Genomic DNA, 25,593 nt, shown 5'->3' on the forward strand with positions numbered 1-25,593 from the left:
ATAAAGAAACAAGTAAATGCTCTTTTATTTCATTGTGCCCTATACTTATTTCTTCCTTTTATACCACACTTTGTTAGAAAGGGCTTTATGGATCTATATTATCTTCTTCTTCTCCTTCCAGCTTTTCAACTTTCTCCATCCAACCCTATGATCTGTATCCTCCTCTCTCACACTAGGTACCTTCATATCGTCTCTTACTACGTTCATAAATCTTCTCTTTGGTTTTCCTTGAGACCTCCTGCCTGGCAGGTCAAATTCTAGCTGCCGTCTAACAATATATTCACTATCCCCAATATATTCACTATCCCTCCTCTGTACATGACTGAACCATCTCAGTCTGGCTTCTCTGACCATCTCTCCAAAACGTCTAACATGTGCTGTTACTCTGATAAACTCATTCCTAATCTTATCCATCCTGGTCACTCCCAAAGAGAATCTTAGCATCTTAATTTCTGCGACCTCTAGCTCTGCCTCATGTCTTTTCGTCATTGTAACTGTTTCTAGGCCATACAGGTCTCACCACTGTCTTGTACACCTTTTCTGTCATTCTGGCTGATAGTTTTCTATCGTATCGTACCCCTGACACTTTTCTCCACCCATTCCAACCTGCTTGAACCCGTCTTTCCACCTATTTTTCACACTCTCCGTTGCTCTGGGCTGTTGCCCCAAGTACCTGAAATCCTTCAACTTCTTGATCTCCACCGTTCCAACCGTGTTATTCTGATACACACACATATAATCTGTCTTGTTGCGACTAACTTTCATTCCTCTCGTTTCCAGTACATAGCTTCACCTCTCTAGATTTTACTCAACCGCTTCTCTGCTCTCTCTACAGACCACAATGTCATCAGAAAACATCATGGTCCAAGGAGATTCCTGTCTATCCTCATCTGTCAGCCTGTCCATTACCACTGCAAACAAGAAGAAGCTCAGTGCTGATCCCTGATGGAGTCCCATCTCCACCTCTAACTTCTCTGTTACCCCTACAGCACACTGCACCACTGTCTCACAGCTAGTATACATGTCCTGCACCAGTCTTACATACTTCTGTACCAGAGCTCCTCTCTTAGCACCCTATCATATGCTTTTTCTAGGTCTACAAAATACAATGCAGCTCCCTCTGGCCTTTTCTGTACTTCTCTATTAGCATTCTCAAAGCAAATACTGCATCTGTAGCACTCTTCTTGGCACGAAGCCATACTGCTGTTCACAAATGCTGACCTCTGCTCTCAGTCTAGTTTCCACTACTCTTTCCTCATTGTATGGCTCATTAACTTTATCCCTCTATAGTTGCCGCAATTCTGCACATCCCCTTTATTCTTAAAAATTGGCACCATCACACTTCGCCTCTATTCTTTAGGCATCTTCTCGCTCTTTAAGATCCTGTTGAATAATCAGAAACTCTACAGCTGCCTCTCCTAGACACTTCCACACCTCCGCAGGTATATCATCAGGACCAACTACTTTTCCACTCTTTACTACCTTCCTCACTTCACTTTTACTAATCTCTGCTATTTTGTAGTTTACAATAGTCACCTCTTCTACCCTTGCCTCTCTTTAATTTTCCACATCCATTAGCTCTTCAAAGTATTCTTTCCATCCTCCCATCACTCTTCTAGCATCTGTCAATACATTTTCATCTCTATTCTTAATCATCGGGACCTGTTGTGCATCCTTTCGATTTTTATTTCTCTGTTTCGCCGACCTGTATAGATCATTCTCTCCCTCCTTATTGTCCAACTCAGCATACAGGTCATCGTACGCCCTTTGTTTTGCCTTTGCTACCTCTATCTTTACCTTACGTTGAATCTCCCTGTACTCCTGTCTGTTGTCTTCAGTCCTCTCAGTGTCCCACTCATTATAATTATTAGTATTACAAATAGTAGCACTTGTAGTCGATAGGTATTTATAGAGTGTTAGTGTGTGTGTGTGTGTGTGTGTGTGTGTGTGTGTGTGTGTGTGTGTGTGTGTGTGTACAAAACTTTATCTAAATTCAGCTTAAGAACATTTTTTTTTTTTTTTTTTCCCTTTGTTACTACATAAATAAATATTGGTAAACTATATCCATCCCTCTTATGCCGCTCCTGCACTCAGGGTTGTGGGGTATGCTGGACCCTATCCCAGCTGTCATCGGGCAAGTTCCGGGATACACACCGGACAGGTTGCCTGTCAATCACAGGGCCACAGATACAGACAACCAGTCATTCGCTCACTCATTCTGGTCAATTTTTCAATTTTTTTCAAATTAATCTACTGCATGTTTTTGGACTGTGGGAGGAAACCAACACAGATATGGGGAGAACATGCAAACTCAGAAAGTTCCCGTTGTCGGTATCGAACCAAAGTCCTTCATGCTGTGAGGCTGAAGCGCTAACCACTGCACATATATTCAAGTCTCCAAAAGCTATAGAGCAATGGTTTTAGATAGATAGATAGATAGATAGATAGATAGATAGATAGATAGATAGATAGATAGATAGATAGATAGATAGATAGATAGATAGATAGATAGATAGATAGATAGATAGATAGATAGATAGATAGATAGATAGATAGATCCCTTAGTATTGTGTGGAGATAAATGAAGTTGGAGAAAAACTGTTTTTTTATTTATCTAAAAAACTAAAATCTATTAGATATATCAATTCTGTTAAATTGCTGTGTGATCCCGCGACAGTATTGGCCATTAAAAATAAGCAAAACTGAATAATAAGTTCAGAGATTTCACTGTATATTTCAGATTAAGTAAAAATGGAACTTAGATAATGTATTGTATAAAATATTTAATATTATGAAATATGTTTATCAGGACTGTTCACCCCCACTTTATTATAAAATATACCAATGCCACACTGCACTGTTGCATACAATGTACAGTATGTAGTCTCCAGTTTCTATATGAACCAGATATATATGGACCTCTTGTTCACTGTCACGATTCCACGGGTCCCTGGACCAGCGGCACAGTGATCACTGCGGTGATCCTCCGCACCTGGAGGCCACGCCACTCCTGAGGGGAATTAGCTTATCAGCCTGAGAGTATTTAAGGCCGACCCATGGTTTCAGTAAGCGTCCAGTCTCGTTTTGAATGCTTGAATAAACAAACCTGCAAGTCAACGTGTGTCTGTCCTCCTGGGAGCCAGGTGTAACATTCACAAGTCAAATAAGACATTCAATCATTCACTCTCTCTCATTCACTTGTCAGAGCAATTTAATGTTTCCAATTAATGGCTGAGAAAATGCAAACTCCACACAGAGGAACTGTCCAAGGCACCTCCGTTTGGCCCGTCAAATACAAAATAAAATAAAAAAAATAAAAAATTGAAATTGCAGTTCTGCATCGGATCCACCCTTTTTGCCGCATATAGATGCAAATACTGTAGACATACAGACCTTGCAGCCCAGCCCTGCAATGATTTCGGCAGCATTTGGCTGTATGTGGAGCGAGAAAATGTCGCAATGCAGCCTCATTCATTTGCTTAAAGTGTCATTTGGACAGCTATACAAATGAGGGACATCTGGCAGAATGTAACAGGTCTGAAAATAATGAAATTGTTGCCAAACAAAGGCATGCAGAAATATGTCTTTTGAAGCACATGGGAATATACAAAGAAAGAAAATGTATGCTAATGTTCATCCTTTATCTATACTGCGTATACTGTCTTCAGGTTGGCAGTGGGGCAGGATCCAATCCAATCTGTTACTGAAAGCAAGGCAGGAGCACATCCTGGATGGGTCACCTCGTCAATTACGGGGTCACAAATAGAGACATGAAACAAGACAATCTGTCATTCGGGCATCCGGGCAGCCGAGTGCCGTGTCGGAATCGGACTAAACTCCGAGTCAACGCAATGTCACAATGCTGGGTTGAAATTGCGTGCTGCTTTATGTTAAGTATAGTGATCACCGAAATGAGGTTTTAGAATTAGGGTTTTGCAACCAATTATGCAAATGTTTTTGATTAACTTGTTTGCTGCGACGACTGCTGCAACACTTCAACCTCCCTCTGGCTGTCTTTATCCGCAAGCCTCGATTAAAGGGAAATAAATGACCGGATTAAGCATGATTTAATAAGTGTTATATTAGCTTTGCAATCCAATTTCTGTCCATCAAGCAAAAAGAGTCGGCACTTGAAGTGATGGATGTTAGTTAAATCGTGCGCAGAAAAATGATACAGCTGGAAATACTACGTCCTCGACAAAAAGAGCGGAACATCGTTTGTCTTCCCCGCTCTGCAATAGTTGTGGTCATTCTCTCTACACCATGCCAGCGCCGTCCCTGCCCAGGGCACAGCGTGCAGCAGACAGCTGACATTAGACTGACCTTTTCTGTACATTGCAGTAAGTCACTTTGAGTCAGACCTCTCCAGTCTTAATCGAAACCACCTGAGGACTGGCCCCGAGGAACAACCATTAGACTTCGAAAATACGCAAGTTTGACATGGTACCAAAAAAAACCTTTGGCATCATATCTCTGCAATTCCAGGTACCAACTATTGTAGTATTGTTTTGTCAGTGGCGCAGAAAGACCACATTTGAAAAGAACAATTTGTCTTCGTCCAGAAGTGACGGCCAATGCAGGCATATCAGAGGCAGATCAAAGTGGTGAGAGATTAGAAGAGAAACAGTTGAATGTACAAAGCAGATCCTTGAAAGGAAGGTTTCATGTCATCTCGGGAAATTTCCTTGGGGATGTGAAACTGCAGAGCACAAGGTTGGATTTTTATGACATAAAGAGCTCATGATGTTGCATTAAAACGGATATTGTCAATCCTAGCGATGTGCAAACACGGAAATGTGATATTTCACACATTCTGTAGAGATATTTTTACAGATTTCCTTCAGGTTCTCTGGTTTCCCACCACAGTTAAAAAATCTGCAGTACGTTTCATTGGAGCCGCTAAATTTCTAAATGTGAAAGACAGAGTGAATGGTTGTATGCCTATTTGTGGCCCTTTGATCAACTGGAGACGAGGCCAGAGGGAAACCCACCTCTCACCCAGTGACACCTGGGTTAAGACCAAGGATAAGCGTTATGATGAATGAATGAATGAATGAATGAATGAATGAATGAATAAATGAAAATTTTGTCATAATTGCTGTTTCCAGAGATGAGCTGTGAGTTTCGAACCAGATCTAAATCACTGCAAAGACTCTGAATACATTTACTATCCATTCAGCAGGATAAGCAGAATGAATGAATGAATGAATGAATGAATGAAAAGATTGTAATATTTGGGGATTCCAAAGACAAGCTGTCATTCCAGAACCAGAGTATATTTGCCATTACCTGTTCTGTATGATAAGCAGTATAGAGAATGAATGAATAAATGGATGAATGAATAAATGAAAAGACTGTAAAATTTGCTAATTCCACAGATGAGCTGTGATTCAGAACCAGATCTGAACACAACAAAAAACTTGAGTACATTTGCCACCATCAATTCTACAGGATACGTGGAATAGAGAATGAATGAATGAGTGAATGAATGAATGAATCCATGAGTGAATGAATGAATGATTTCAGGGAGATTGTAAGGGAAACATTTTTTTACTGTTGTTTGCCGTCCCAACCTGATAGAAATAAATAAACTTCTACGTGGACTCTTTCGCATTCGGGAGAATGGCACAGGAAAATTGAATGTCAACATTGATTTCTATCTATAATGAATCGTTGAATCATTGGAAATTTTATTTTAAAGCAGGGGATGATGACAAATAAAGTATTCCCTTAGTAATTCATTGATTAATCGAATCCCAAAACACAGGGAAACTCTATTCGAGTAAAATAAAACTGAATGTCAATATGCGCTACTGAAGCCGAAATGAGACCATTCTGTGTGTGTGTGTGTGTGTGTGTGTGTGTGCATTGTTATCTCTTTGGGTGAAGGGCCATAAGCGCTAAGGGAACTCTTTTCTGCAGTAGATTTGTTTGATATGAATCCAGGCTTTGCTAAAGAATTAATTTTCCAGCTCAGTTTGTTTTCTGATACATGTTTATTTTTAAGTTTTCTCTGCCAAAGCTAAATATACTAGTTTTGTAATTAGACTGTAATACCTCATCTCTCATTCAAATTTCTCTCCCATGGTTATTTAGTAATGCAAATCATTTTCTTTAACTCGAACGCACGTTTCTGACGAAGCACACCATGTTCTACTCACCCAAGCCGAGGCACGATACTCTGAGTCCAGACTTTCCCAGGTTCCTGCGGGGATGGAAAAACAATTTAGTTCTTTTGCGCATTGACATCCATAAATACCAACCATCCGAGAGAACAGTGTATTTCATGCACAGGTGCCACATTCAATGACACACCGTGTGCGAATGGATTTGGATTGACATTTGAATCTGCAACGGCTGGACGCTTGTATTTACATCACGGCGACTAGCAGGCTCCATGTGGCCTCAGATGATCACAGGGTTTTTCTTTCTGCCTCATTTATTCAACATACAATCAAACGCCGCTGTCTTGCTGCTCAAGCTTGTCACTGCGACACTGACAGCTAAGCATCAAAATAAATTTTTATTTCAGGAAGCAACAAAGTACAAAGGAACAGTTTCCATGGGCACACTCTTTAGATTATTTATGTAGGTGATTATTGATCTGTCATTTCTTAGTCTCACCCATTAGCTGAATCAAGGATGTGCTAAGGATGTCTTAATTAGGCACTTTCTATTTCTGTCAAATAATACATTAATAACCATTATTCCTTCAATATCTTTAAACAAATCCTTCATCCTTTGTAATTACCATGAAAATATTTTACTAGTTAGCTTGAATTTTTTTTATTGGTAATTGTATTACTATGGTTATTATTAAAAATATTTTTGTATGTATAATGGGTGATGTAAGGGTCTCATATGAACTGACTACTTTTTCTTGGACTGTTGGAGGAAACCTGAAAACTCTCAGAATTGTTTGTTATCAGGGTAGAACAAACGTACATTGTAATATACATAGTATAAAGGTTAGATTTATACACTGCCAATCCATTGATATGTGTGAATTATTTAATTGCACGCATATTCCATTTGACAAGTCATAATAATATTAACAATAATACATTTTATCAAAGGGGTATTACTTGACACTTGAGGACACTGTACATACAAATGCAGATGCACAGAATTTAATTTAAAAGAAAAATAAAAATCCAAACAATAAAAGTGACAATGTGATAAAAGCAAAATAGGTTGTGTGAGTCTGTAAGAGTGTAAAAACACACACACACCCTCACCCTCCCATGAACTGCTCCCCTGTCAATCAATCAATCGGACAGGCAGTCGGGTCAGCTTTGTCTCAGAGCAGGCTATCGCTGACAGGAATGCAAGCATACACACTCGCATGCATGTATGCGTGTTCACAAACAGAATAGCAAACAGACGCACACACACACACACACACACTTTGAGGTAATCGGCTGGCAAGGGGTGTGTGTATAGCGGTGTGTGTGTTTGTGTTTGTGTCTCTGCGTGGGTGGATTTGTCAGCACTTTCTTTCTTGTCTGCATGCTTTACATGGAGAAAGTGATTTAGAAATCAATTTAATGAATTCAAATGCTTGTCATATTTTTTCCCCACTTTCTATTTTATCTTCATTGCCCTTGAGAAAGTGTCAGAAAGAGCCATCGGCAGGCAGGAGTTAAATTCTTACATTTTACTACATAGTTTGATCAAAAGCACTGACATTACAAGATTAGTTGAGCCCAAAAAAGGGGCATTTTTTTGACTGCCGTCGGCAGGTTCTTACTCTCAATCACCTGTCAAAAACACCTAAGTTATTCCCTGGTGAAACGCGGCCTTTGCATCCTTCCCTAAAAAATGTTTAATCGGGCGTAAAATTCAAGCCCGTCCCTTGAAAAATGAATTATGAAAGTTCGATCTTCTCTGATTAAATTAAAGCAAACAACAACTATTTTGGTCAAGGTGCTCTTGATCGCAAAGTACCCCAATATATCTCTGAGCAGTATTTTAATCACAGTTGAAGTTGTCACTTGTTAAGACTGATGTTTTGCTTGCACTGAAAGCTTATTACTAGTTGTGCTAAAACACAAGCCAAGATGGCTCAACTTAGTCAAAAGCAACCGTTTCATTGTAGACTTAATTTGATTAAATGGGTCGAAAAACGGTCCATCGTTCAAATCTGGGATCATTTGAAAGTAACATCCTGACGTTGCCCTTGGAGACTGGCAGCTGGCAATGTTTAGTGTGATTCTCCGCTACAGATAATCAAAGCACTGCATCGTGCGGGCTGGAATGGCAAGTATGTTATTATCACTTAGTAAATCAGAGATTGGAATGATAAAACATGTTTGGAAGTTATGAGTTATGAGGAGGAGGTATTGCCGCAAAATAAATTCACTGCTGTCAAGGAACTTGTTTTCCTACAGAAATTAGGAAAGAACTCTTGATTTTGAAAAAGGTACAACAGTAAGTTAATGATAATATAGTATAATAATCATTATCATATATAACTATAATATATGTACTTAATGTATATTTAAATATATAATTTAAATATATAATTATATGGTCCCAAGCCCACATAAATGCTGAGGGTTTCATCAGGAAGGGCATCTGGCGTAAAACTTTTGCAAAAACCCAAACTTGCAAATCAAACCTAATAAACAGATCATATCGGATTGGTCAAGGCCTGGTTTAACAATGACTGCAATTGGTACCGATGACCTACAGGGAAACAATGGAAACTGGGCTACTGTATGTCAAAGACGGAGAGGAGGAAGGTGTGTTCGGAAGCAGAGAGAGAAGAGGAAAGGCAAGAGTCTGGGACTCAGAGTAGAGACTTTGAATATCGGGATTATGACAGGAATAGGTAGAGAGTTGGTCAATATGATTAAGAGAAGGAAGGTGGATATACTTTTTGACCAGGAGACCAAGTGGAAAGGTAGTAAGGCTAGAAGCTTAGGAGCAGGCTTTAAGTTGTACTATTATGGTACTGACAGGAAGAGAATTGGAGTAGGAGTTATCTTGAAGGAGGAGTATGATAGAGTCAGAAAGACTTATGAGTCTGAAATTGGAAATTGAAGGTGTGATGCTCAATGTTGTTAGTGGCTATGCCCCGCAGGTGGGACGAAAATCTGAAGAGAAGGAGAAGTTCTGGAATGAGTTAGATGAAGTGATGCAGAATATTCCCAGAAATGAGAGAGTGGTAATTGATGCAGACTTCTATGGACATGTTGGTGCAGGCAATAGAGGGGATGAAGAAGTGATGGGCAGATTTGGTATCCAGGATAGGAATGCAGAAGGACAGATGGTAGTAGATTTTGCAAAAAGGATGGAAATGGCTGTAGTGAATACCTTTTTCCAGAAAAAAACAGGAACATAGGGTAACTTATAAGACCGGAGGTAGGAGCATGCAGGTAGACTACCGGTACATCTTGTATAGACCAGATAACCTGAAAGAGATCAGTGACTGCAAAGTGGTTGTAGGTGAGAACGTAACTAAACCGCATAGGATGGTGGTTTGTAGGACGACTCTGGTGACAAGGAAGATCAAGAGGACAATTGTAGAGCAGAGGACAAACTGGTGGATGCTGAAAAACGGAGGAGTCTTGTATGGTTTTAAGGGAGGAGTTGAGAAAGTTTCTGGGTGGTCAGGAAGAGCTTCCAGATGATTGGACAACCACAGCTAGTACTATCAGGGAGACAGGTGGGAGAGTACTTGGTGTGCCAACTGGAACAAAGGTAGATAAGGAGAATAGGTGGCGAAATGAGGAAGTGCAGGAGTATATACAGAGAAATCGGTTAGCAAAGAAGTGGTACACTGAGGAGACCGAAGAGGACAGGAGAACAGGGAGATACAACATAAGGTAAAGATAGAAGTAGCAAAGGCAAAACAAAGGGCGATGAAGATGCTAAGGTTCTCTTTGGGAGTGACCAGGATGGATAGGATCAGGAATGAGTCTATATGCAACACTGAATAAAATGTGCAAGATGTTTTGGAGAAGATCAGAGAAGCCAAACTGAGATGGTTTGGTCATGTACAGAGAAGGGATAGTGAATATATTGGTAGACAGATACTGAAATTGGAGCTGCCAGGCAGGAGGTCTTGAGGAAGACCAAAGAGAAGATTTATGAACATAGTGAGAGAGGATATGAAGGTAGTTGGTGGAGAGAGGAGGATACAGAGAATAGAGTTAGATGGAGAGGGTTGACTCGCTGTGGCGACCCCTAAAGGGAAAAGCCGAAAGGAGAGGCAGAAGAAGAAGATGAAGAAGAAGAAGAAGAAGAAGAAGAAGAAGAAGAAGAAGAAGACGAAGAAGAAGAAGAAGAAGAAATATAATTAATTTGATTGTTTGTTAATTATCCGTATAATTATTTCATACACATCTCAATGTAGCCTCAAGCAAAACATTGCAAGTCCCAGTTTTTCCCAGAAGCAAAATAGTATATGGTGTAAAGACGGAAAAAAAAATGTATTGATTGTATTTTGGTGGAGCAATCAGAAATTTGTGATTTTCTGCCTCTAAGAATAATGTTTTATACATATGAAGCTGTACCATATCAATAGTACTGAAAGTATAAAAGGAACTACAAGAGGTCATTGTAATATATTCTGAAAAATTAGAATGTAATGTATGATTAGAATAGATTTGTAATTTGTTCATATCGTTATAATACATATGTATCATATAACGTAAATGTATATATGTATATTATACATATACATGTAATATATAATTTGTAAAATCATATTGTATTTAAAACATTTCAATTCAGTCATTATTGGCATAGCAAATGTGTAAGAAAATATTGTCAGTTTATTTCAGGGGAGCAAACAATTGTGTGGTTTTGCCACCACTAAACACTATGTTTTTTTTTTGTCTATATTTCAAATATTAAATACATTACACTTATTGTATATCATCATATAAAACAGATAGTCCTGTGCGACATCAATTGTACAGTGTACTGTATGTGTCAAATTCCTATTTCGATACTTTGGGATTGTCATGTGAGACATTTTCATTCAAAAAGCTTGAAAAAAACAAAAATTGTGACCCTAAACTAATAATCTCTGACCACTGCTATTAAAACAATGCCTTTTTAGAAAAAAGTCTCTGAAGCGGTAACTTGCCATTCTACATTCTCGAGATTTTGAATTGGTAAAATACAAAATATTATTGAATTAAACATTTGGACATTAAGGAAAGTAAATAATTTCCTTCACTGCAACATAAATGACCAAGCTTTGGGGCATAAAGGCATACTGAGAGGTTAAAAGTAGGATGCTCACCCATGTCAGGAAACCAAAGGTGCTGATTCAGGCTGGGGATGTCCCCAAGTAGTTAATAATCATGTTGTTACATCAATATTACAATGTCTCGGTTGAACACATAAAAGATGACAACACATGCAAGCTCTAGTTCTCGTCCAAGTGTGAAAGCTTGGCTGGAGCCCAAGCAGGGATTGGAGGAATCATCGGTCCCAGTTAACAGTTTCTATTCCAGTGAATCTGTTCCAGTTTAAATGAGCTTTGCTTGTCAGAAAAAAAAAAAAAAAAAATAGAAAAAAGACAGAGAAAACATTGAAAAATGCATCAACTGATTATAATATTTTCATTCGCCTGGATATTGTTGGAGCCGTTCAGGGCATTCTTCTACGCAACTAGGAGAAGAATGTGTGCAGCAGGGAAAAGAGGATGATGGAGGAGATGAAGATAATGATGCAAAAAGGAAGAAAATAGGGTTTCCCTCCACCCTGCCTCAGAAAAGAAGTGCATCACAGATTCATTCTCCCATTCGATCTCCCCTGCGCCACACAAAGTTATGTAAATGATACAGGTATAGGCCCGATTGAAATTGCATTGCAATATGGCCATCCCCACTTTCTGTTGCTGCTTTTCCAAATAGATTTACTGTAATAACCCATCCTTATCACCGAGGCGGTTCATCTCCAGCCTAAACATGATGGACTGTAATTGCTTTCTCAAATAGCACGTGAAGTACGGCCGGACCGTCATGCGCGATGACATTCTGAACGCAGACCCTCAAATCTGTCTCCGACGGGCTCACGTTAAGTTATAATGTATTTCTAATTTAACTATCCTTTACCGAGGATAAAGATGTACGTCCACACTGTTGTTTTTTTTGCTGTGCAAGCATGGGAGGGGCATCGGGCCCAATCCTGAGTAATCCACTGCAGACACAGTTGCTTGCTTGTAACGCGAAATTAGTCCCAGTAGCCCCCGGTTCGGGTGAAATCATGTCGTGAGGATGAACTGGTTTCAAGGGATTTCTCATTTCTTACCTGGTTTTCATCAAGACGACTGACCAGTTCTACTTTATTAAAGTCATTCATTTATTTTTCTGTTGTTTTTGTTTTTTTTCCTTAATGTCATTGCTGTTCTGGTGGCACAGCGGTTGGCGCTTCCGCCTCTCGGCAAGAACGTCCCTGGTTCAAATAGGGGGCCTTTCTGTGTTTGTATTGTGTGTGCATTGCAGAATAGTTATATTACATAGTAATTATGTAGTCATATAACAGCAATAAATAAACAAAGTTAAATAATGTGAAATAAATGAAAGTGGGTTTCCTGAGTGTGTAAATGAATGGTTTCATATTGCTCTGTGATCGCTTGACAACGGGTCATGGGTAAACCCAACCTCTCGCCCAATGACAGCTAGGATATCGCCATCACCCTGGTGATAAGTGCAAGATATGTGGTAAAGATAATGAATGAATGAAAAGCATGAATGATGAATGCATGAAAAGATATCTTTGACTTATATTTCAACCCAAAGGAACCTGACAGATGTAATCAAATTCTCTCAAAGCTTTTCCTTTGCATGTAATGCACTTAGTACTTAGTATGTTTCGTTAACGGAAATGAAAACCCTTGGAAATTTAATTGTGATGGAAGACGAAACCAAAGTGTAATATCAGAGTGCCTCTCTGCTGCTGGTGGTTTTTTATTTCTCAGGGGAGTAAAACTCTGCAAAGGTTTATCGATGCCTTGTATGTGGATAGGATTTACTTCTGTGACTAATTTGTGTATTAAACTATAACTGCTTTGGAAAGAGACATGGGCCAAGGGTCCCTGGGCTCCCGCTAAAGTAGGTTACCATGTTCCAGAAATTATCACATTTTCTTCAGGAGAAGAACTCATGAGTAAAGTTGCCAGTAAATTACACCCATTTTCTCTTATTTCATTTGCCTCCTCCCCCCCATGATTTCATTAGTACTTTTTAACTGTTTTAGCTCATTTTCTGCCTGCCGAAGAGCCCTGACCTCGATTCAATGTACAATTACCGTTCATTTGGAGTTAGAGAACTGGCTCATCAACTCACAAATTGAGTTAAGATGGAAATCGATGAGTGTTGTCTGTCCACTGCTGTTCGTCTAATGCGGGAGGTGAGAATCCAAATTATACTTAGTGTAGTTCAAACTGCAACTTGAAAACATGTTGCTTCATGTGACACCAAAAAAAAGAATTATACAAGTTAAGCATACATATGTGGTCCTTGAAATCTAATAGTATTCCATTGATATTCAGTGCAATAATAGAGTTGACCTTCTAAGACCAGCGTATTTAAGATTTCACTTGTGTCGCCTCTCCCATGTTGTCACTAAAGGACACAGAGATCTGTCCAGAGCACAGTAGCCCATCTTCTGAATGGAGCAGGTAAATTTGATGTCATCACCCCACTGCTAGCCTGGCTTCACTGACTTCCTGTCCAGGCAAGAGGATGTTGCTTTTAAGATAGGGCAGATTGGGCCATATCTCATCATTTTTCAACGAACTTGAAGAAATGTCTATTTTCAAGTGCAGCATCAATGGAGGAGCATGATTTTTGATACAGAACAGTAAGATGTGGAAAATACAAACTCCCCTTTCATTTAGGTTAGGTTTAGCTATAGATACAGATGTCGATTTAGACATGAAGGTCCAGGTTCGTCAGAAAATGACGAGAAAGGGGTACTAATGGGTCCCTATGTTTGTCAGCGTGTTAATGTATTTGAAGTGAGATGTTCATTTTGCATATTATTTCCGCGTCTACCTGTTTTTTTTTTGAGGTTCTTCATTTTCCTCCACCAGCCCAAAAACAAGCAAGAGGCTAACTGGGAGCGTCTAACCCCATCCTGTCCAAGAATGTGTGTTATTATACTTTGCAGAGTAAATTCAGTGTATCAAAGCGTGTACAGTCTTAATTAATGTAGAGCAATGCTGGCATAGAACTGAATAACAACCCTGACTTGAGAGGGAAGAAAGCCATCTGCAAATAATCATTATGTCGTGTGGACTAATTATCTCTCCACATTGAATTGAAAGTGTAATTAAAATGCAATGATGATGAAGTTACCAGTCAGACCAGTTCCCCCCCTTGACAATGAAACTCCATTCTAAAAACTGACAATTTCGCCAAACATGAGCTGTCGGCCACAATAACGCTTAAGATCAGCCAATCAGAAGATTGCAGAATATGAAGGAAAGGGCTTTGGTTAAAAAGAAACCCAAAAAAAAAAAAAAAAAAAAGAAAGAGAGAAATTGTTTTGATAAGCAAAGATAATCAAAGCCTGGGGAAATAAACACAAATAAAGTAAAACTCCGTGACCAGAAATTGATTTATCACTTTACATACATGATGCATTTCATTTGAGGGGTTCTCCTCAGCTGAGTCATAGCATTTATTGCTATCAGGACAACTGCAGTTGTTTTTTTTTGTATTATGTATTACTTTGCATAATGACTGCCCTGCCTCCGATATTTATCTCAATAATGGGATTGGTCGACTGTGCAAATGAATACATTGTTGATGACATCACAACATAAGGTGCTTCAATATTGATATGCCAAACAGTGTGTCCATGAAGTACAAAAATTCTTGGACAATTTTTAATCACTTATTCGACACGCCATAATTATTTTACAGTTCTTTCTTTCACTATAACCCATTTTTAGTAACCCAAACCTTAATAAATATTCAAAGTCTGTGTGATATTTTCCCCTAAAATACAAAAATAAATAAAAATTCATCACCCAGCTGTTTATGACCCAATTCTTAATGTGCTTCCCTCGTCAGAGACATGAGATGGCAGCCGAAGGCACAAGTCGTGGACCTTTTGAGTCAAAATCAAAGCAGGGCTATTTACTTATTTATTTACTTATTTTGTTTTCTTTGGAGACAGAAAAATATGTACAAATTCTACATTATTTTTGAAAAGACATATAACAGTTGTGAAAGAAGAAAACTAGAGGGGACCGCTTGCTAGATTTTGTTCTAATGAGAGCTGTTAGTACAATGCTCCATGTTAATGTTTACCTATTGAGTCAAACGGGATAGAAAAGTGTGTGTGTGTGTGTGTGGTTGGGGGGGTTGGATCAGAACCCATGTGGCGCCATGAAGAAACCTTTTATTCGTTCCTTTTTTATTTTTCCAAAAACTGAGCAGCCGCGTCAGCAGTGAGGCTATTTCGTGCCTTTCAACTCCTGAGTTGATATGGGAGTGTGAAGGAGCAGGTACTCTCCTGCCTGTACCCTGAGTAATTCTGCAGGCGTTGGGAAAGGCGGGGAGAGCAGAGTCATATAAAAACTGTCATCTTGCTTGCGAGGCAAGATAACACCACCAGCGGGACTGATTGGAAACACACTTAAATGTAATTGGTCTTTTAATGCCATCGTAGCTGCAGCTTCAATTCAAGCTGCGATGATGGTTTTCAAAGTGGGGAAATGTATAACGTTGACCCTAAGTCTCAAAAACGTGGGTACAGCAAGACTGAAACAATCAATAAATGTATTCAGACAATCACAAGTAGGACTCACATCTGAAGGTCACGGCATGTATAGTTTTCTGATAGAGACTAAGTTGTGAATACTAATCACTACAGCACACCCATGAACATTTATACCTGGAAATAACATAAACCAACAAGGCTATATCTGATTTCAGCCTAAGAACAGATTTTTGTTCCCTTTATACATTTAAATAGATATTGGTAAAATAGATAGATAGATAGATAGATAGATAGATAGATAGATAGATAGATAGATAGATAGATAGATAGATAGATAGATAGATAGATAGATCTCTTAGTACTATGTGGAGATAACTGAAGTTGGAGAAAAACTGTTTTTTTATTTATCTAAAAACCTAAAATTTATTATATTATTATAAAATAATAAAATAATAATATAAAATATAAATATAAAAATAAAATATAAATAAAATATATTATTATATCAATTCTGTTAAATTGCTGTGTGATCCCGGTCACTTCAGACTTGCACATGTCATTTTTATTTAGATTAACGGTCAAAAATTCTAAACAATATGTATTACAGCACAACATCACTGTTGACATAAACAAAGAATAAACCAAACCTAGCATTGTAATTATTTTTTGACCAGTATTATTTATTTGTTTTGCCAAATCTGCTAAACTTTCCATTGACAATCATGGAGTATGATCAATACATTATGATTTATGAATGAAGTTTCTTGTTAAGAATCAATATGTAATTTGTTTCACAGTAAGCCTAGAACAGATTTATAGGCTCCTACAGGCAGGTAATGCCAGTAGAAACAGTGTCCCCATCTTAAAATTTTAAAATTACTCAGAGGTCTTCACCAAGATTTCTTCTCAGTTAGTGTTTTGTCTCATCGCCAACTTATATGTTATCTTTGAAAGGTTTTCGACACATCAAGTATATAAAAGATGTATCAGAAATCAAGCCTAATAAATTAACATTTCTAAAAAATAATATAATATAGATCCAGGTAGCCCGTCTTTTACAAGCAAAATGCAACACTTCTAGTTTTAGGAAGAAAAAAAAGCAGAAGTCTTTAATCGAGCTGAAATGGACCTTGGGGAATGAAATGAGTTCTCCGCGCAGGGAAAATAATAAAGAACCTTCAGGATACTGTAATTCAACCCCCACGAAAACAATGAGCCGCCTGCAACCTCAGCTTTTTGGGAACACTGTGCCACTGATCCGTAACAAATGTGCTCCGAAGGCGCCATTTCTTCCCGAGGCAAATTCAAAAATGGTGAATCTAACATTATGTGAGGAATTAATCTTCGCACCTCTACAGCTCACGGTTTCATTTTTTTATTTTCTTGTAACGCTTTCACCAGAAAGACAGACAGTCACACCGAAAATGGGGGTTAAACATGTTTTGAATTCTAAAGGCCAAATGACTCAAAGCGACTGTGTGGTTAAATCACCTGCATACGCTTCAAAACATGGTTTGTCGTCAAGGTGACTTTGTTCGAACAGTATACCACGTGAAGCTACTATTTGTTCTGAGGACAAGGAAATATGAATACTAATTATAGAAAAAATATAAGTCTCAACTATACCGGCTTGGATGATCTGTCTTCAGTTGAAGTAAGTAAATAAGTAAACCAGAAATAAACCTTTATCAAATGCAAACACATGGATGGTCAAATGTTACAACCGTCTCTGTGCACGCTCACAGTCATACATTTATTCATTCATTCATTTTTGAATGTTTTGATTGATGCATGCATATTTCTGGATTGTGGGAGAAAACCAGAGAACGTGGAGGAAACCTGTGCAGACAGTGGGAGAAAATGTAAATTCCACACAGAACGGCCTTGTGTCAGAATCAAACCAGAGCCTTCCGTCTCTGAGGCAGAATTTTAATCACAACCCCAGCACTCTTGTAAACCTTTTCTAGTCCTTTCTCCTATTGGGAGCTTTTACTATTGCACTTTAGAGTACTTTGCTGCTGAATATTTTGGAAGCCTGACTGAGTCTAAGTCTGAGTCCGAATCTAAGTCTGAGAATGTATCTATGTCTCTATGGCTATGGTGACCAAATTAGGTTCTGTGTATGCAATAAAGCCTCTCTAGGGCTACATAAGGGGTCTAAGTGTTAAGTGTTCATGTGAATCTTAGAGTTAGTCTAAGATTGAGTCAAATTTTAGTCTGAGCCCAAGTTCGAGTCTAGGTCTATGTCTTAGGCAATGGCTATGGCAAATGCTACGGTTATGGATATGGATATAGATATGGATATGCTTCTGCCTGAGTCTATGTCTATATCTACGTAAATAACTCAGAGTCCGAGTCCAGGCCTATGGCTATGGCTATATGTATGTTTCAGTCCGGGTCTACTATACTGCTCAAAAAAATAAAGGGAACACTTGAACAACGCAATGTAACTCCAAGTCAATCACACTTCTGTGAAATCATAGTGTCCACTCAGGAAGCAACACAGATTCATTTTGACTTGTTTTAAGGACATTACATCAAAGTTGGATCAGCCTGGAGTGTGTTTTTACACTTTAATTTTGAGTGTGATTCCTAATCCAGACCTCCATGGTTTAATACATTTGATTTCCATTGATCATTTTTGTGTGATTTTGTTGTCAGCACATTCAACTGTGTAAAGAGCAAAGTATTTCATGAGAATATTTCATTCATTTAGATCTAGGATGTGTTTTTTAAGTGTCCCCTTTATGTTTTTTGAGCAGTGTATATCTTTTTTCTGTAGTATATCTATGTCTATATCTGAGTCTTGGCTGCTGGGTTGAAAAATTTCAGCGTGATCTTGTTTGAATTTAGCACCTTGGAATTTATTTATTTTTCAATTTCTCATTGACTTAAAAAGCTGAGTTGGCAAACAATAGAAGGGGGTCAAAGGGAATTTGAGGGTATCTTTACCAAACACCTTCAATTTCCTTGATAGAATAGAATAGAATAGCATAGAATAGCATAGAATAGAATAGAATAGAATAGAATAGAATAGAATAGAATAGAATAGAATAGAACCTCTGCTCAAAAATGTAATTCTCTGACTCCAAATCGATTTTTCCCAATGAAAATCCATTGATGTGTTTTCCAGCCCAACATACGGTACTATTTTGCCATTTTGTAACTTTAAAACTTTATGGCTTTATTTGTGGCAAAATACAGAACGACATTAAAGATGACCTACTGTGTTGCTGGCGTTTTTTCCTTTCTTGCCAGCTCTTGTAGCATGTTTCTGTCTCTAAATCAACAAGCAAGAGTAAAGCCTTCTGACCTAAGAAACTCTTGCTAATGCTATCTCCAGCAAGCTGTCTTTAATTAATCCAAACAGACAATAAATTGTCTACTTCTACAAAGACTTGAGACCTTTGCTTTAACATGGTCACCCCTTTAGCCTCATCAGCTGTCTTTAGCACATCTTAGTTCTTCAGGACTATGCAGACAGTTGACTTCGCCATGTCGTAGTACTTGGCAAGATCCGTACACAAACACCACCCTCAAATTTAGCTACTATTTTCTTCTTCAGATTGACTGTAATTCTTAACTTCTTAATTGTAATGATGGATAACTTACTGAAAAAAAGCACAAAAAAATCATTATTGCAGGAGAAAACTATGATGTCGACAATTCGGAGTACTACGCATGACTACCACTACAGTGCCACAACCCATAAAGCTCATGAGTTTGTTTGTGTGTTCATGCACAGAAGCTTGTTTGAAGTTCGATTCATATTATTATCATTTGATCGAAAACTGTTCATAGGCCAATTTGTTTGTGAATATGGACATTTATACTGTACATGGTCCCGCAACATATTTAAAAATGGTCCTGCGACATATTTAAAAATTGAATATGTCTATTGACTATCTCGGAAAATTTGAATATTGTGATAAAGTTCTTTATCTTCTGTAATGCAATTAAAAGAACAAAAAATATTTTTTCATGATATTCTAATATTTTGAGATAGGTTTTTTCAGTTTTCTTAAGATGTAAGCCATAATCAGCAATATTAAAATAATAAAAGGCTTGCAATATTTCAGTTGATTTGTAATGAATCCGGAATGTATAACATTTTTGTTTTTGTAATTGTATTACAGAAGATAAAGAACTGTATCACAATATTCTACATTTCTGAGACAGTCCTTTATGTGTGGTGCAGTGGTTAACGCTCCAGGCTCGCAGCACAAAGAACCCTGGTTTGATTCGGACAAGTAGACGCTTCTGTGTAGGGTTTGCATGTTTTCCCTGTGTCTGCATGGGGTTTCTACAGTTTCCTCCCACAGTCCAAAAACATGCTGCAGATTAATTAAAGAAAATTAGAAAAATTGTCCAGAATGGAGTGAGTGAGCGAGTGAATGATTGTCTGTCTGTATATGTGGCCCTGCGATTGACTGGCGACCAGTCCAGGGTGAACCCCGACTCTCACCCAATGACAGCTGGGATAGGCTCCAGCATCCCCCGCAACCCTGAGTGCAGGATAAGCGGCAGACGATGGATGGATGGATGTACACAGGGAAAGGAATCTGCAAATATAAGTCAATTTCAGATGTTTTCGTAGATTACTGCAGGTTAGGTGACAGTACTAAAGCACATATTATGTCAAATCAAGTCAGATTTTATTTATATGGGGCCAAATCATAACAGGGTTTTCTCGCAACACTGTCCATGCAGATTAGGTTTGGACCACACTCTTTGAAATTATTTACAGAAACCCAGACTAATCGATTGATTCCCCAACTTCAAATCACAACTGAAAACACATCTGTTCAAAGTAGCCTATTCCACCTGACGCCAACTTCTCTGTTGCTTTTATATTTTATTTTTACCACCTTGACACTTTTTTTGTTTTTATTTTTTATTTTAAATCTGTATTTTGTGGATATATGTATATCTGTATGGTGTCCTTGAGCCTCTAGTAAGGCGCTTTAAAAAGACGTATTATTATTATTACTGTTAACATTTCAAAGACTACAGAAACCTTGGGCAGATCCCAGTTCAATGCAGGCGGCCTTCTGCCTTTACCGGTCGGGGTTAAAGGAGAGAACGCAAGAGAGCAGAGCGTAGAGAAGGAAAAATTGAGCATTTAAGACACAGAGGGGTGGAGTATTTTTACACATATATCCCACATATATCTATAAGCGTTAATCCCTGATAAGGGGCCTGGTTAAAGCATTTCACCATTTTCACAAATAGAGTTAAACTGCTAACTGCAAAAACAGTGATCAGATCAGTCCCCAAGGGTCATGCAGTAATTTCTACAACAACACTTTGTTTCAAAGCATAACAGCAATTGAGCTCTGTTATTGAAAATAACTAAATAAATAACATGTAAGAAACATAGCAGCCTCTCAGGGGTAACGATGACAAATCCTGAGATTATTGAGAGGTACACAAGATCCCAGGGTCTCCCAGAAAAGATAGCATGCTTATGCATATATGAGCACACACGTGGACACACACTCACGTACATACCCACGTACATCCCTTTCCCCGTTCACACTCACTCACACACACACTCCCACAGTTACAATAGTTAGCTTATCCAGCATTGTAATCAGGGACAGATAGATAAATAGATATTTTGAAAGTTATCAGTGATTTTTGTCTTTCGTGCTTTATATGTGTATAATGATACAAAGATATCGCCAAATGGTTAATGTCATATTTACAGTTTATTATCAATTTCATTATTCAGTCCCAAGTTTCAGAACACCGGATGATTTTTCTTCCTTTTCTTTGTTAAGAAAAGCTCACAACCTGAGCAAGAAGATGAGTAAACAATCTGCTGCATCATGGAAAATGTAATGTAGTGCAGAATCATTCCACATGTCAGACCAAATAAGTGTGAGGCTCTGTTTTGTTTTTCTTCTACTTAACAGAAGGTTCTGCTGATTTTCTTTTCCTTTACTTTAGAGCATAATAGAGATGACAAATTGATTATTTAGATATTATTAATCCAAGTTCATAAATACACAACAACGCAAATTTAATAAGGTATAATAAGGGCACCATGATACATGTGAATTAATTTGAAGTGCACTTATTGAATATCTATTTCATTTATTTTCAATTTTTTCACTTTTTAAGTAAAGGTACATTCTAAAGAAACATTTGTCTTATTGTTTCTTTGGCTTAACTGGGTGTTAAGTCAGTATTTCAATACACTCCACTACAGTCATACTACAGTCTCTATAACTGGCTAAGTAACTATTGGGACTGAGAATTTATTCAGAAGAAAAAAACACTAGTATTAGTGCAGGATAAGTGATGTGGATAATTAATGATTAAATTTCTTATTACTGGCCAACAATAATACTGCATACTGGGCAGAATAGCAGAATAGGAACTGGTGACCCAACATGCTTAACTCTATCTTGATTGGTCTTCAGCTAGTTGGGTCATTTTAAGGGTAGATCGCGCTCCCACCATAAATGAAAATCATTGGACATCATTGGAAAAAGGGCTGTTTCCTCTCAAGGACAATAAAAAACACAGTCAGTTCAGGCCAGAGGCCAGAACAGTGCTGGGTCTGATGTAACACAAGAGATAGTGTGAAAAAGTGTGAAAATACAATTTCCAACATACTTGTGAGTCACCATCAGGTGAAGGAAGATGGAGGAGAGCGAAGGCTTTGAATAACACAGACGTGAGAGTTTAGGAAGTGTTCGGCAATGACTCAGCATTTTGCACGTCTGAAATTCACAAATTGGAGGCTCAAACTGGCAGGCACACCGGGGCAAATGGCCGGGATTCAAAACTCAGCATAATTTTCTGTCCAACGTCCAGAAACTTTGGAGCTTCTAGCATTTCCGCCGAAACCAAGTCTCGTTTTTTTCAAAGGGGAGCTACAAGGTCTATTCAATGTTTTGTGTTGACTCTCGGCCAGGGACAGAGGGGGGCGTACAGACTGGTGGGACAGCCAACTCGAACTTTCTATAATCGGTGGTTCAAATCCATGCGGTACCTGAGTAAACACAGACTCTGTGATTTTGCAAACAGGGTCTCACTGAAATAAATTGCATCTTCGTCCTCATTTGTCATATAGGTGTACAAATAAATAAGGATCCTAACTGATATGGGTTTATATTTTCACATGATATTTGATTGGTGCACCAAAACACACACTCAAATTATCACTAAGACCACACACGTACTGTTATGAACCAATTAATGAACATGGTTATGCAAGTAAGTATTTGTCCAGTGATAAAATTCTCATCTGTAAACCACCTACAGCTTTTTCTTTTTGCATCGGCAGCTAAAAAACGAAAAAAGAAAAAAAAAAAACATTAGAAAGCCCATCAGTGTCACTGTGACATTTTAAAGCATAGCGTGAATTAGCAGGGATTGAAAGCTTATTTTGGCAAGTGTCGCTCTGCATTGTTTTCGGCAAGTGATGATAATAGCGCGTGGTGGGATGAAACGACCTCCCGTATCCATTGGAGCTAATTTATTCAGTTTGCGGGACGGTCAGGATGATGATTCAGCAGCAAGACCAAAGCTTTAAATTAATTATTTATGTGTTTCTTTAAGATGCTGCTCCGGATCGCAGGCCGGTACAGAGCAGAGATGCTATTTCAACGACAAGTGGAACCCAAAAGAAACATCCTAAGCAGAGCTGAGCATTTCTACATTTTGATAAAAGCCTCAATGTTTACCTTTCAAATCAAAAATCGATAAATCAATGGGGGTTTCATTACCCTTTTCATTACCCTTTGTACCGAGTGAAAGAGACTAAAACATTAATCATAGTTTATTTAAAAAATTGAATACAAATACGGTTTGTACTGCAGACTCCCGACAATTCAGGAATCAAAAAATTTGCCGAAAACTCAGCGTGGCATTTTCTTTGATAAGCTGGCATTGCAATTACCAAGCGGAAAGTTTGTTGGGACGACTGATTGCATACACGTGCACACACACGTGTCTACAAAACAGATGGATGAACCTCTTTCTGACGCTTTAAAAAGAAAAAAAGGGATAGTTTACAGAGGATTTAACAGATGGTAGGACGGTATGATGAACCTCCCTGAGCTCACTCATAATGTAACCTCTGTGATGTCATGACATCGGAAAACAGTTTGGTGTTCAGTTTTGCCTTTAGATCCTTTTAAGGCTTCTGAGATGTGCGTCCGCTACAGTCCTTTTCCACCTTTCCATTCATATTTTTAAAACCATTTTCTTTCTCTTCCATCGTTTGTTTCAATCATCAGATAAAAAGCAAACTACAGCATAAAGTGAGTGCAGTAATTCTCAAAGATTGTCCCGCTACCTAAAGAATGATAAAAACAGCGAGTATCTCCGCAAAATGCTGACAAAACCTGCAAGCACTGAATGCCAGCCCCTGCCCTTTACAAAACACTCGATAAACCCAAGAGCAGCTTCACACAACTCAGAACAAACTCACACATCTCACATGTCTGAAAGACACTGCAGGTACAGAGAAGCTCCAACATCTCCTGCACTCCATGCCAACATACTCCAACATTACTGTAATGTGTACACTTCATACTTATATTTCAAATAGTCAAATTATTTTAATCCCTCTCATTCACCATATCTATCTATCTATCTATCTATCTATCTATCTATCTATCTATCTATCTATCTATCTATCTATCTATCTATCTATCTATCTATCGATCTATCTATCTATCTATCTATCTATCGATCTATCTATCTATCTCATAGGATATAAACAGTATATATATATTAATACTGTATACATATGTGTGTGTGTGTGTGTGTGTGTGTGTGTGTGTGTGTGCGTGTGTGTGTGTAAACAGTATGTATATGTATTATTATTTAGAAACGTATGCATACGCACACACACATATATATATATATATACCTGCTTATCCATCTCATTCTTCATATATGTATTATCCATCCGATTCTTTTGGGACGTGTCTGTGTGTCTAATTGTTGGGATCCGGGGCTGGGGATCTGGGTGCAGCCCCTGACACCGGTGAGTCTGATCGAGCAGGTGAATGATTCCAGCTGGAGGTGCCGGCACACCGGCGGCTCGTCAGGCCTTGTCAAGTGAAGGATAAGTGAAGTTTGCCACCAGCCCTTCAGGGCCAGTTTGTTGGTTGTTCCTCGCTAGTGCATTACCCCGTGCATTCTTAGTCTTGCGATTCCTCGCCAGCTCCTAGTTCCTGATGGTCATGCCTCTCCTTGCCAGCTCCTGGTTCCTGTCACCCCTGGCCAGCTCCTCATTCCTGAGACCCTCATGACATTCCCCTGGAGACAACCCAGCCCCCGCATAGCTCCCCATTCACCTTCTCGTCAATAAACCCCATAAGATGCCCTAGTTCCTAAGTGTCCTTGTGTTTCAGGCACCGCTTCCTTAAACATGACAGTAATTGTGTGTGCATGTGTGTGTGTGTGTGTCTTTAGTCGTTTCTCTTTATCTAATTTTAGCTATGACAATTCCACATCTATCTCGCAGTGATAATAGGAAATTAAATCTCCATTACCCCGTATATTTATTTAGAAAAGAGATAACTGGCATTTGCATTTATGAATCAATATCAAACTATTTATCATCACATGACAATAGTCAGCTTTGTAAATATCCCATATTACTTCAGTCATTTGAAGGCGTGAACATAAACATAAAATCACGCAAATGTCTGAGCAGGAACATAAGAATTAAGTCACAGATTAGTGAACAGCAAAATGATAAATAAATAAATCAAAGAACTAGTGCAGTGCCCACTCACATCTCAGACAGCATCACAGCAGAGGCAGAGTCACGCACACCTTCATTTTTCCATTTGGCAAGACAAGAGATTTCTCGATTTATAGTTAGCAGATACTTCTTACTGCAACACAGCACTGGTAAAAGGAATTAAATTT

At 38.5% G+C, this 25,593-nt stretch overlaps 1 protein-coding gene across 3 annotated transcripts in view; it reads right to left on the reverse strand.

Annotated features, from left to right (window-relative positions):
• Positions 1-25,593, reverse strand: part of kcnab1a (potassium voltage-gated channel subfamily A regulatory beta subunit 1a) — a 151,401-nt gene that overhangs the window by 54,236 nt on the left and 71,572 nt on the right. For all 3 annotated transcript variants that reach the window (XM_086164823.1, XM_086164821.1, XM_086164822.1), the window contains exon 2: positions 6,162-6,205. In XM_086164823.1, coding sequence (XP_086020949.1) covers positions 6,162-6,205 — 44 coding nt within the window. The remainder of the gene's footprint in view (positions 1-6,161; positions 6,206-25,593) is intronic.

This window comes from Fistularia commersonii, chromosome 18 (genome assembly GCF_037954325.1).
Source record: "Fistularia commersonii isolate RoL2024-O1a breed Wild chromosome 18, RoL_Fcom_v1.0, whole genome shotgun sequence".
In the NCBI taxonomy this organism is placed as follows: Eukaryota; Metazoa; Chordata; class Actinopteri; order Syngnathiformes; family Fistulariidae; genus Fistularia; species Fistularia commersonii.